This window comes from Scleropages formosus, chromosome 17, assembly GCF_900964775.1.
Source record: "Scleropages formosus chromosome 17, fSclFor1.1, whole genome shotgun sequence".
Taxonomy (NCBI): domain Eukaryota; kingdom Metazoa; phylum Chordata; class Actinopteri; order Osteoglossiformes; family Osteoglossidae; genus Scleropages; species Scleropages formosus.
Window position 1 is genome coordinate 26,424,748 of NC_041822.1, and position 12,782 is coordinate 26,437,529.

At 49.2% G+C, this 12,782-nt stretch overlaps 1 protein-coding gene across 1 annotated transcript; it reads right to left on the reverse strand.

Moving 5' to 3' along the window:
- Positions 1-3,704: 3,704 nt before the first annotated feature.
- tas2r202 (taste receptor, type 2, member 202) lies at positions 3,705-4,679 on the reverse strand. Its single transcript, XM_018731542.1, has one exon. The coding sequence runs from the start codon at positions 4,677-4,679 to the stop codon at positions 3,705-3,707; it is 975 nt and encodes a 324-aa protein (XP_018587058.1).
- Positions 4,680-12,782: the final 8,103 nt, after the last annotated feature.

The following is a 12,782-nucleotide window of genomic DNA, read 5'->3' on the forward strand; positions in this document are numbered from 1 at the left end:
GGCCGAGCGACACGCAGCAAAAGCTAAGCTAACCGCTAGCCAGGCTAACAGTGACGCTAACAAGGGCCAACAAGGGTCCTCTCTTTCCTGCCTACTCGATCTCCTTTCCGTTGCACCACCTGGACTGGCTGGGAATAAATTGTGCTGCGCCGCCAATGTAAAATTTATGTGCAGTATGTAATATTAAAACGCGGTCTAATATTAATGAACGCTGTGCTTTCCTATAGGTGCCCTGCCAAGGAAAATGGCACATTTAACTTTGTTTAAGAGTCTCTGTGTCTCGTGAGAGGCTCAGGCTCTGTGAGGGTCGTGTCTGCGCGGTGCCAGCGCGGTACCTCGACCGCAGACGCGCCACGCTCTGCGGTTTGCTAATGCGACGCCGGGAAGCGGCCCAGCAGTGTCGCTGTTTCGGTCTTTCCGCTTCGATGCGCTTCTGGGCCGCTTCTCTGTCCGACGGCCCTTTCTTTCTCTCGTGGAGCCTCGCTGAGCACTGCAGATGAAGGTGTGTGTGTGTGTGTGTGTGTGTGTGTGTGTGTGTGTGTGTGTGTGAGTGACCCGGTGCGGTGAGACCGCGGTCACGGCCCCCCCCACGACTCGCGCAGCATGTACTCTGTTGACGTTGATGACGGTTACAAGCCCCAGCGGAGAGCCGGGACAGCACACAACCGCAGGCACTTCCGGCGCTCGCGTTCCCTGGGTATTAAGACCGTAGCTCCGAGGTAAAGAGACGTCCGAGATACTGAACGTCTTTCGTTACCGGCCGGGATATTGTGGGAATCAAGGTGCTGATGTGGGCTGTTCTGCTGGGTGATGGTGGTGATGATGCCCCGCTGGCCTTCACTCTTATCTGTGCAAAGGTGATATGATGTGATGTGATATGATATGAGCACTACGTTTGAATCCCGTGGCGGTTATGGCGCATTTAGAGCGCCGATTCATGGTGCTGCCGCTATCTCGCTCCCCACGGTCCTCCCGTAACTGTTCAAACAATAAAGTGAAATGAAGAAAAGAGCTGTTTGGTTTCTGTGGTTTTTATCCCCGTTTTCATCTATTGAAAACACACTGTTAGGTATTATTACGGTAAATTTTATCCGATTAACCCAACTTGACTGATTGGAGATTTTTTTTTCTATTTGCGCTTTCAGTAGAAAGATAATCTCTTTCTCAGCGTTTTGCAGAGACTTATTATTCTAGCTGATGTCTTTATTGGGATAGTTTTGCACAACGAGCAACTTTAGTGTGATTTACCCATTTGTGCGGCTGAGCATTGTTACCGGAGTAATTCAGGGTAACTATAGCAGGAGGTGGAATTTGACCTGGGAAGCGAACTACACACAGGCGGTCTTATCCAGGACAGTGTCCACAGGCCCCCAGGCTCAATGAGACGCGGTGACACTGACGAGACTCAGCACGACACCGCGAAATGCGGTGACACCTATCCGGCGACACCTACCCAGTGAGACCTACCGAGGCCCGCTGAGATACGCTCGGGCGCTGAAGCTCAGAGCTCCTCGAGAAACTGCACATCTGGACAAAACAGCACAAGCTCTTTGCGAGACACCTGTGACCGAGGGTCACGTACGTGGGAAGGAGCTTCGAACCCTTCCTGTCGATGCAGTTCTCCAAACCGACTGTGTGATTCGTGACGTTTTAAAGTTTCGTGATACTTTCAGTCTGTTACTTCAGCCGGAAAGGCAGACGGGCTCCATGCACCACGTTCCAGCTCCCATTTGCTGATACGCTGTGGGCCGACAGGGCTTTGAGCAGTAACCAGAAACGATGCGACATCAAAGCCGTGTGTGTATCTTCAGCTGTGTCTGTGAACCTGAACTGTGTGTGTGATGAACGGTCTGGAAAATGCAACTGAGAATTTTCTTCTGAAACATTTTCCTTTTTTTTCCCCTCTTTAAGTGCCCTGTGCTTGACAGAACAGCCATTTTCTCCACAAATAAGGACGGCAGTTTATCTTCTTCACGTTTCAACAGTCCACCCCCCATCCCCGTCAAAATGACAGCATGGATGTCCCCCCCAAACCCCCCCCCCGCAGAAGAGATGACCCCTGCAAAGACACACACTCTTGACGCGCTAAATCACAGGTTTCTGCCTTTCGCTGCAGGCAACACTGTTTTTGTTTCGGCGTAAGAAAAGCACTGAAATGTGTCGCTTTAGTAGCGACATCATGTTTTTCGCCCCTGTAGATGATGCGCCACTTATTTTCCATTGTCTCAGATATGGATTTAAAGCAGATAAAGCGAGTGGCTGATTGCTCCCGCCGTCGCGGTTTGGGGAGGGAATCTGTGCCGCTTTTAGGGGAGATAAGACTCTCGCATTTAATGAACTCTCAGAGTCTTTTCTTCGCAGCCCGAGGCGCCGAAACGTTCCGGCAAAGCCATTTCTCCACAAAAGACGACGCGTCCGATGTTCCGAACGCAGACAAGCGACGACAGGTGTTTGGAAAAGGCCCGCTGACCGACGCCGGATTCTGATTTATGGGCTCGTTGCTCCCGAAGCCGAGTCCTGGCGGAACACAAAGTGAAGCGGGTCTCAGCCGGGCGCCTTCCGAAGGCCCCGAGCGACGTGTCGAGCGCCTCCCGGGGGGGTCTCGCTGCCGCCTGCTGCTGCTCGAGGCTCTCTGCGAACGGAGGCTCTCAGTACAGTCCAGGCGCCTGACTAGGAATGTTCCAGAAGACAAATAACCCCAGAAGCACATGCCTTTGTAGAAGATTCAAGGTCCATGACACCCGGTACATATCTTCCTCGTGGCAGCCAGGAGGGACACGTTTGAGTGCGGCTGCCTTTGCAGAGTGTTTACAGTGAACTCTGCACAGCACCGTAGTTGAGGTCCACCCACAGTTAGTAAGAATGTTATTAACAGACATGTTTGTTGTAAAGGTGTAATCAATCTCGTAACACTGGCGATACAAGGTTCAAAGTAAATTACCTAGCTGTGTAAATGGGTAAATCATAGTAAACAGCTTCACTGAGAAGCCCGATATCGAAGTCTCCTTTGAGAAGCGAGGCAAACAAATTAATGTATTTGAATGTCACATTTTTCCTTGATTTTACGAAGGCCATGTACACATTTTCAACATTTATTTGCTTCTTTAGTCACAGTGCAGCTTAATATAATAACAGAAGCTAAGAGAGACTCACAGTGGTTCTATGAATGTTTTCTTTAAGCTCTTGGAGGAGGCGCCTGCTGTAGGACATTGTTCGTTGCCAGCTGGATGTTTGCGGTCTTACTGTACATTGCAACACGAAAACAATCACACTGGACATGTTATGGAATCATTTGCAAGGATGAGTAAATATATTAATGGTTAAAAATATGCAAAATGTGTACAAATTAGCATGGGGGTGTGGTGGCGCAGTGGGTTGGACCAGGTCCTGCTCTCTGGTGGGTCTAGGGTTCAAGTCCTGCTTGGGGTGCCTTGCGGTGGACTGGCGTCCTGTCCTGGGTGTGTTCCCTCCCCCTCTGGCCTTACGCCCTGTGTTGCCGGGTAGGCTCCGGCTCCCCGTGACCCCGTATGGGACATGCGGTTCAGAAACTGTGTGTGTGTGTGTGTGTGTACAAATTATTTATAATTTGTTTCTTCGGTGATTCTCAGCAGTTTCCTCAGCATCAGTATCAGAAATAACCTTTTTAAACGAATGTCTGGAAATCTGTGCCTGTTATTTAGCACATGCATCTTCACAGCCTGCATTTAATGTCCTGGACCTGGGTTGACTTTGGCCTTGGTCTCTGGCACCTTGAGGCAACGCAGACACAGGAACTCGTCCAAGAAGACGTTGTACTGGTGAAGAAGCCCCTTCCAGAAGCTCTTCTTCCCATAGATGAGCACCAGGGAGCTGATAGCAATGTAGAGGGAGGTGAAGAACATCGTGATCTCCATGATGTTCTCACCGTGCACCACAGTCACATAGTTTGTGAAGAGGTCCATAAACAAGAAGCAGAGGAACACAACCACCAGGATGAGGGTCATGCGGACCACCCGCATCTCGGAGCTCAGCTTGGGGACGTGGAAGCCATTGTTACTGGCCTTCATGTGGCGCAAGTGGATGACCAGGTGGACAGTGATGGAGATGCTGCTCTTGAGTATAAGCAGGCCGGGTGCAATGTCAGAGATCAGCAGGTAGCAGCCCAGGTAGATGCCTCCGGTGTGACTGTCGGTCGTCACGGTACTGCAGTAATTGTTAGACACCGTAGAGTTAGTGGCGTCGAAGACTGTCAGCAGGGGCATGCAGATGCCGAAGCCGCAGATGGGAATGACCACGACCACCGTGCCCGCGTGCTTGAGGAATGCTTCCTGGATCTTGGTGTAGCAATGGATGGGCTCGATCACCAGCTTGGTGCTATAGAAGAAGGTGAGAAAGGCTGTGATCCAGATGATGGTGAACTTCAGACTGAAGACTGTCACCAGCAGGAAGGAGAAGATCTCTCTGTCCAGGTAACACATCCTATCCACCTCCTCCAAGGTGACCCAGGAGTAGGAGACGAGCTGGTAGGCTCCGTTGGCCAGCGACAGCGCCGTGATGATGGTCTCGCAGGGCATCCAGTGGCCGTTGTGCCTGTAGCTGTGGAGGCTCATCAGTAGGATGAAGAGGTTGAACAATATGGTGAGGATGGCTGTGAAGCCCATCATCACCCAGATGGCCAACCTGACTTCGTGCGGCAGCATGACGGCGCCTTCGCTGAAGACCTGCAAGGCAATCATGTGCATTTCATTGACCTCGATCACAACAAAGGTTACATGACGGCACCGCAACTGTGTCAAATGATGACGCTAAGGAGGGTCTGTGCATAATTAAGTGCCTGGAATTTTTGTCGATGCTGTTTCAACACCACAGAATAATTCACACTCAGCCTGAAGTAATCGTGTCACGCGTTTCCGTGTCTATATTGCGGGTTCTTCTCATATTCACCATCAGCCTGTGTGCAGTACTTGCGAAACTAAACTTACGAAACTAAATTTAACCTTCCTTAAGCACATCATTGCGGTAACTGGGTTGGCATTTGCCACATTTTACTTGCTACTAATCTGTCAGTATGGTAAACGCTCGTTCGCTTTTAACATATTACAGCACAGTGTAAAAGAATAATAACTACATCAGCAAATTAAACAAGTTTTTAATTCCATTCACTTTGCGAAAGCTCTCCATTTGTAGGACTCACTTTATTTCAGAGTCTTGGAGGACGTCGTTTTTATTAATGTTGTGGAGGAGAGGCTGTTATTACCGAGTTTTATGTTCCACTAACTAGTCCGACTGTGTCTTTTCAACTTCTCTGCCTGTTTTGTTTACGGAGACTGATTTCCACTCAGACTTCTCCCTCCTGCTGCGTCCCTCCGTCTCTGATCCATTATTCAATCAAAAACTCGATGGCAAAGTGCTTCGCGTGTCCATCAGGTCCCATCGAGCGGAAGATGGAAGACAAACACAGTCACGTCTCTCTGTCTCGAGGACAATGTGGCGATGAGGTGATGAAGAACGTTGGCATTTGTCCAGTGAAAAGGAGCGAATGTCCAGCGCTGAGCTTCGCGCTCGTAGGATGGGTCTCTCCAAAGGGGTCCTTGGCACCGCAGAGCCTTTCAAGCACACAAAACGTGTTTGCGGGGAAGATGGAGAGAAGGAGTGGCCCTTCACTGCTCCACGGAGGCCAGTGGACCCGTGGTGCTGCTGGAGAACCCAGACGGGGCACTTTTATACACCAGAGCATTTCCATGCGGCAGGGGTTCTACGCCCAGGAGCAGGAAGGTATTTACATGCAGGGGTTTTGCGTCGTGGGCGTGAGGATGACTTAATGGATGGGGGTTGGACAGGTGGGTGCTGGACACGGTCTCGATTGAGTCATGGGTCATGTGGAGACCAGCAGAACATCTGCACGAGGATAACGGTGACACTTGAAGGAAAGCACTGATGGGGTGGGGTGGACCAAGGTGGTTCTGAGTTTCTTGTTAAGGCAGTGTGAGTGTGTGTGTGTGTGTGTGTGTGTGTGTGTGTGTGTGTGTGTGTGTGTGTGTGTGTGTGTGTGTGTGTCAGTGCGAGTGCCAGTCCCTGCGTCCTTGAGAGGGTTTCGCTCCAGTGCATCCGCTGGCCTCCCTCCTTGGGCCAGCTGTGGCAGGAGGCCATGGCCACATTCAAAAGCCTTCCTGCAGATCAGGGCCCGTATTTACCTGTGGTTTTACCTGTGGTTTTACCTGTCCGTGGAGGAAAAGCTTCTCCCCAAAGCTCAGCTCAGCTCTGAACCGATAGTTGAGGCGCTGCCAGAACAATCTGGAGGAGTGGAGTTCAAGGAGGAGCGCAGCGCTGGCATGTGTGTGACTGTCAGCAGTGAAAGTGTACACAAACACACACCTCAGTAGAACTTGTTGTTGTTGTTACCAAGGCAACTGACAAACAACTTTACACCGATTTACCCTGAAATACATCAGGGTAATTTGTACTGCATCAGTTCAGGGCAAGTACAGCAGCTGGGAGATTCGAACCCAGGGTCTTCAGGCTCAGCCTTAACCACTGTGCCACCTGCTGGCCACAAGGACTCAACCCAGGTGAGGTAGTTCAATTCAATTCAATTTAATTTATTTTTATAGAGCGCTCTTCTCACGCAGTGACACAGGCCTAAAGCAAGAAAAACAGATACAAACAAGAAGTCAACTAATGGCTACCATAATAAAGTACTTTTATAGAGCTATAAGTATACCTATACCTACTGGCCACCGGGGAAAGGAACAAAAACTCCCAACTGAAGGTAGAGGGAGGAAAAAAAAAACCTCTGGGGGTCCACGGGCCAGCGGTTGCCCATCCCTCCTGGGCATTGTAGAAAATAACAATTTGTAAGCCGGTGTTTAACAAGTAATTATAATGTCGGTAAACGGCATCTCGGATCCCCGACTCGGCAAGGAACGTCTCGATCGTCGCGGCGGATGGACATCGTCCTCCGTCGGCACGGGATTCGTCCGTCGCCGCCGGCCGGCCGGCCTCCTCGGGCCTTACGTAGCGAGGTAGCGCTCGACGAGAAGACGGAACAGAGTTAGGAATTTGTTACTTAAGTCAATTTAAAATGCATTTTTGTAAAGGTGATAAAATAAATAACCGAGGCAGGTCGAATTACATTACGAGGTGGAATGCCTGAATGAACATGTAAGTCTTAAGTCGGGATTTGAACACAGAAACGGACGGGACATTTCTGACAGTAACTGGTAGATGGTAGACTATTCCACAGTTTAGGTGCTCTGTAACTAAAGGCGCGACCTCCTACTGAGGTCTTATTGATCAAAGGTACTTTAAGGTAACCCGCATCTAGTGAACGGAGATATCGTCCTGGGATATAAATATTAATGATCTCACAAAGGTAAGCCAGAGCAATGCCATGTATTGCCTTATAGGTCAAAAGAAGGATTTTATAATCAACTCTAAATGCAACCGGGAGCCAATGTAATGATTTAAGTACCAGTGTTAAATGGTCATACTTCCTAGTTCTAGTGACAATTCTTGCAGCAAGATTTTGTACCAACTGTAGCCTGGATACAGTCTGGTACGGACAACCCGACAATAAAGCATTACAGTAATCCAGCCTGCTGGAAACAGAAGCATGAACCAGTTTCTGAGAATCCCGTCTACATAGGAATCGCCGCAATTTAGCTATGTTTCTTAACTGAAGGAAGCACGACATAGTCAAAGCATTTACAGGAGATACAAATGACAGCCTCCCATTCAACAGGACACCCAAATCCTTGACACAATCCGGACGCTTGAAGGTAATACCATTTGTTGTAAAGATTGGCGTGATTATGTCGAGAGTTTTGGCATCACCACCCACCACAAGTACCTCTGTTTTACTGGCATTTAGAGATAAATTTTTCATCCTCCATAATTTTATACTGGTAGAGCAATTAGCTAACGACACCACATGTGATGGATCATCAGGCTTGAACGATACGTAAAGCCGTGTGTCATCGACATACGAATGGAAATTCACATTGCGTTTGCGAATAATGTCACCCAGTGGTAACATATAAAGTGAGAACAGTAATGGACCCAACACAGAGCCCTGTGGCACACCGTACTGAACCGTAGTAGAGATGGAGGGGGTGCAGTCATCAGATTTTAGTACAAATTGTTCACGGTTAGCTAAATATGAGTCAAACCACCTCTTCGTCCAACCAGCTTTCCAAGTCTACTCAGTAGGACACTATGGTCTACAGTACCGAATGCAGCACTCAAGTCCAGTAACATAAGAATAGAGATCTTTCCAGCATCAGAAGAGATGAGAATATCATTAACAACATGTCTGAGTGCTGTTTCAGTGCATAAATCAGACTGAAATTTTTCAAATATATTATGGTGATTAAGATATTAGGTAGATAGTTGTGCTGCCGGTCCTGACCGACAGTGTCCCATGTTGGCGGCAGCGGTGGACAGATGTGGAAAAGTGGAATGATTTAGCCAAGCAGAGAGGGGGGGGGTCGGGCACGAGGACTCCCACTCCCTCTCCCACTGTAGCCAGCTCGCCCTTGAACCCCCACCCTCCTGGTGACGAAGGCGCACATTAAATTCACCTCCAGTGCCCAATTTAACAACATCTCTTCGCTGTTGGATCCCCTGTCCTGTGAGTCCAGGCTGGAGTCTCGTCGCCATGGAGACGCTGTCAAAGTTTCCATGCAACAGAGGTACGCGCAACACATGCGATTCCACACATTTCAGTGTGCGCTTGGGAAGCGTGTTGACGTGATCTGTGAGAACAGAGTGTGGACAAGCTGAGCCTGAAGGGCATCTCTGTGGTCGGCTTTCTGGACCCCTTGGTCTCCTCACAAACGGGACGTGAACCCATAAACATGACTAATAAGGGCAGAACTGACAGCGCAAAAGTAAAACGACAGCAAAGCAATGTTCAAATATTAATAGTATTAATATTAATCTTGTGATAAAATATAATACTCCGAAGTTCAGTCACGTCCTGCAGAGTCGGGAAGCGCACAGGAGCAGCATCTCCACTGTAGGTAAACACAGTAAACGCAGTAAAATACAGGTTTCCAGATGAAGAACACATCCTCTGGCCTTATTGTGCCAGAAAGGGCTTTTGGGACCTTTGGGCACAACGCTGGGCGACTCACCTCAAAGGATCTGGGTTCCGATCCTGTGCTCTCTGGTTGTGCCCTTGACTGAGGTACTTACCCTAAACTAATACAGTAAGAATCACCTTAAGGTAATCGCCTAAAGGGAGGTCATAAAGCAACCGCAGCTGGTCTGGCCTTTAGCGGTCAAACATGGTGATTTGCCTCTCACCGCTGCGCTTCCGCACTTTGAGGAACCACCATGTCGGTCCATCTCAGGCGATTGCTGCGTATCTGTCCATTTGCTTTTGTAGACAATGAAGGTGAACTTCACAGTTCTGGTCACAGTTCTGGTCACCGATCTGGTCCATCTTTATGGAATTTAGCAGCTGCAGTGCAGAGAGACACTTTCTGAAGACTTTCTGCTACTTTCACTTTTGAAGAGCTACCGGTGACTCATCTTCAAAGACACTGAATCTGTAACCCTGAGAAGAGGGCAGAGATGTAGCATCGGCGAGGGGGCGGGGCTTCAGTCCGGTCAGCGAGGCAGACGGAGAATCGGTGAACAATTGCGGTTAAAATGACTCCGGAGGAAAAAATGAAAGAAATAAAGCAGCAATTAAATGGGTTTCAGACCTGGATGTGTGTTTTAAGAGTCACTCTTCAAGATGCTGCTCCCCACTCCTGTCATTTCTCAGGTCATTAATAAATTATATTAGTAATGATGATAATAACTAATCCACCCCGGATATGAACAATGAGCTCTTTCGAAAGAGTGACGTTGTATTTGTTTTGATGTAAAGAGACGGCGAGGGGTATGTTTGTGCCTGTAAATCCCGGTTCTGTGTGTAATTGTCACTCCTGAGAGCGAATGAACTCTGGTGCAGGTTTGCTCGAGTCACACGTCTGCAGCTACGTCTCCTCCTCTCAATGTAATGCATAAGTTGTACTTTTGCTGAGATGTACGTCGCTTTGGACAAGACAATGCACTGTCATTACATGAAATAAAGGCCTGTGCTCTCTGAGAGTGATACAGACGGTAATTTTTCTGTGTCCTCAGTGATCAGAGCTGGTGGAGCCCAGGTGAGGAAGGATGTGTCGCCTGAGCTCAGGTGCTCCGTGGGATCAGGAGGGTCTCGCCGCTACCTGCCCGGTAGGGCCCTCCAGCACCGCACGGGGGGGGGGCGGAAAGAGCACGGAGACGCTAAGAATAATGTGATGGAAAAATAAAGTAAACGAGGTAAAGAGCGTAAAGACGCTCCGGGGGGAGTTGAGAACGTAAGTAGGAATACCTTCCAAATAAGTGCTGCTCTGTAGAAACTCAAATTTTAGGGTCTTTTCCAAAATTCCTTATCGCCGCAGATCATTGTTGCGATACGTGAGCAACGAAAAGGACGCATGATAGATGGTAAAACGCTCTGAGGCGTTCAATTAGTTTCAGACTCACGAGCGCAAAGACGTTCCTTTATACCGCGACGAATGATCATTCAGTGGTTCTCTATGAATATACAATATGTATATATATTCATTCACCGAGGCTTTTTCCCACTTTGTGCATCAGTGTGTGTGTGGACTTGATGTGTGTGTCCTTCACCCCACAGACACCCCGATCGCCCTCTGGCTCACGGCTTCCTGTCCGTTTCGGGCCTTTTCTTCGAACGCGAACGCAAACGAACTCTTCGGTCGGAGACTCGCCTGCTCCTCATCGCTCGGCGTCTCCCCTCGAAGTGCGAGCAAATTACGGTACGAGAAATAAATTCCCGGCCCGGTGTACAACACGGCGGGTCCTGAACGTAGGAGCGCAGCTGGGGCTGGACGTCTGTTCATCTGGACGTCCGTCTCACCGTAAGTCCAGTAACGATGGGGAACGAAAGCCGGACTTTACAGTCGTCCTTTGATTTGTGTGAAAACCGCACTTTTAAAATCGGTGTGAATAGAAGACGGGGGGGGGGGGGGGACAGCTGGTAACATCATGGTAAACGCTGCTGCTTTGGCCCCGCAGGTCACAGGTTTGAATCCCACCTCCGGCTGTAGTACCCTTGAACAAGGTACCAACCCTCAGTTACTCCAGTAAATTTACTCAGCTGTATAAAATTGCTTTTGGAGAAAAAAAATCACCCGAATGAATGAATGCGATGTGAATAATCTCTGCAACACTTATTAATTTTTATTAAGATCAAACAGCAAATCAGTGAAAGTGAAAAACCGGCCGTTTGCACAATGCAACGTCTGTCAGCTTCTACACACGCTGTCTGGTGAAAAGGTTAATAGTACACATATCTTGAGTTATTTATGCTTATATTGTGTCAAAGCTGTAATAGTACAAAAAAACAAAAGAAAAACAAATTGCTGCTTCCTCCCATAAATACTTACATTTATTCAGATAACAGACACTTTTCTCCACAGTGAGATGGAGCTCAGAGAAAATGAAAGTGCTTCTCAGCAACAATAAACTGTGCGGCCAGGAGCTGTTAACACTGTGCAGGTGAGTTGCATTAAGGTGGTTCCACACTCCTCTTCTGCGTGTGGAGACACAGCTCGTCTTCGCAGCACAGCGGACACTTTTTCGCAACCAGAGAAAGTCGAGCCGGTACCATTAGAAAATAAATAAATAAATAAAATAAATGTGGAGAAACGTTTGCGGCAAGTTTGTAACTGACAATTAGCAACGTGAACCACGGTGCACGTTCATATGAAGTAACGGTCATGTAACGGTCCTTGTTGCGGACCGTAACCATACATGACCATGTGAGCGGTCAGCACGGAAGTATGCGGTTCCATTGAGCTTCGCCATTGTTCTGCTAAGGCTGCCAATAAACTCTTACATTTCAAGACACGGTACAGAGGCGTAAGTGACCGCGGTAAACACGTATGTATCTGCGCGACCAGGTGCGGACGCTGCTGGGAAGGTTCGTCACGTGTTCCGTCTCCCAGCCTCTCCGGGGCTCCGCGCACGGATCGATGCCGGAAGCGCGGGTCGCCGTTTCTCCACGAGGGCCTTTTCGTTATCCCGCCGACCCTCAGCGAAAACACGTCCTGCGTCTGCATGCCCGGAACAGCAAAGTGACCGTGGCAGTACCGCGGTACACAAAGGGGGCCCTCCTACCAGTTCCACTCCTCGCATTCATTACTTATTTATGTCACACTTTTCTTCAGGACAGTTTACACTGATTTACCCGTTTATGCAGCAGGGTCATTTTTACTCTATCAGCCTATGGTCCGACTGGCAGGGCGTGGGCTTTGAACTGAGCACGCGTGGATTCAAACCCGCAACCTCCCGATTATAAGGCAACAGCGCTGAAGTGTTTCCACAGTGACCTTGGCGAACACGTGTCCTGTCGTCTCGTCTGACCGACGACGGCAGGAAACGGTCGGCCCCTCGCACCCCCCGCGCGCCATCAGTCCTCACGCCGTCTCCGTTTCTTACCCCGAACGAACGAGAGCAGGAAGCCATAGATCCCGCTCGGCCACTGCCCCGAGGGGGGTTCGCAGCCCCCGCCGAGAGGCGACACCAGCGAGGGCCAGCAGGGGGCGCGGTACACGGAGTTGTGTCCCAGCTGAAGGACCTGCACTGGAATCGAAGCTCCGGCGGTGCTGCCCTTGAAGGTACTTACCCTGAAGCGATCAGTAAAAATGACCCTGCTCTACAAGCACAGTAAAACAGTGTAAGTAGCTGAGTGTAAAACCCTCAGGCTGCAGAAAAGTGTCAAATAAATTAGTAACGGCTGA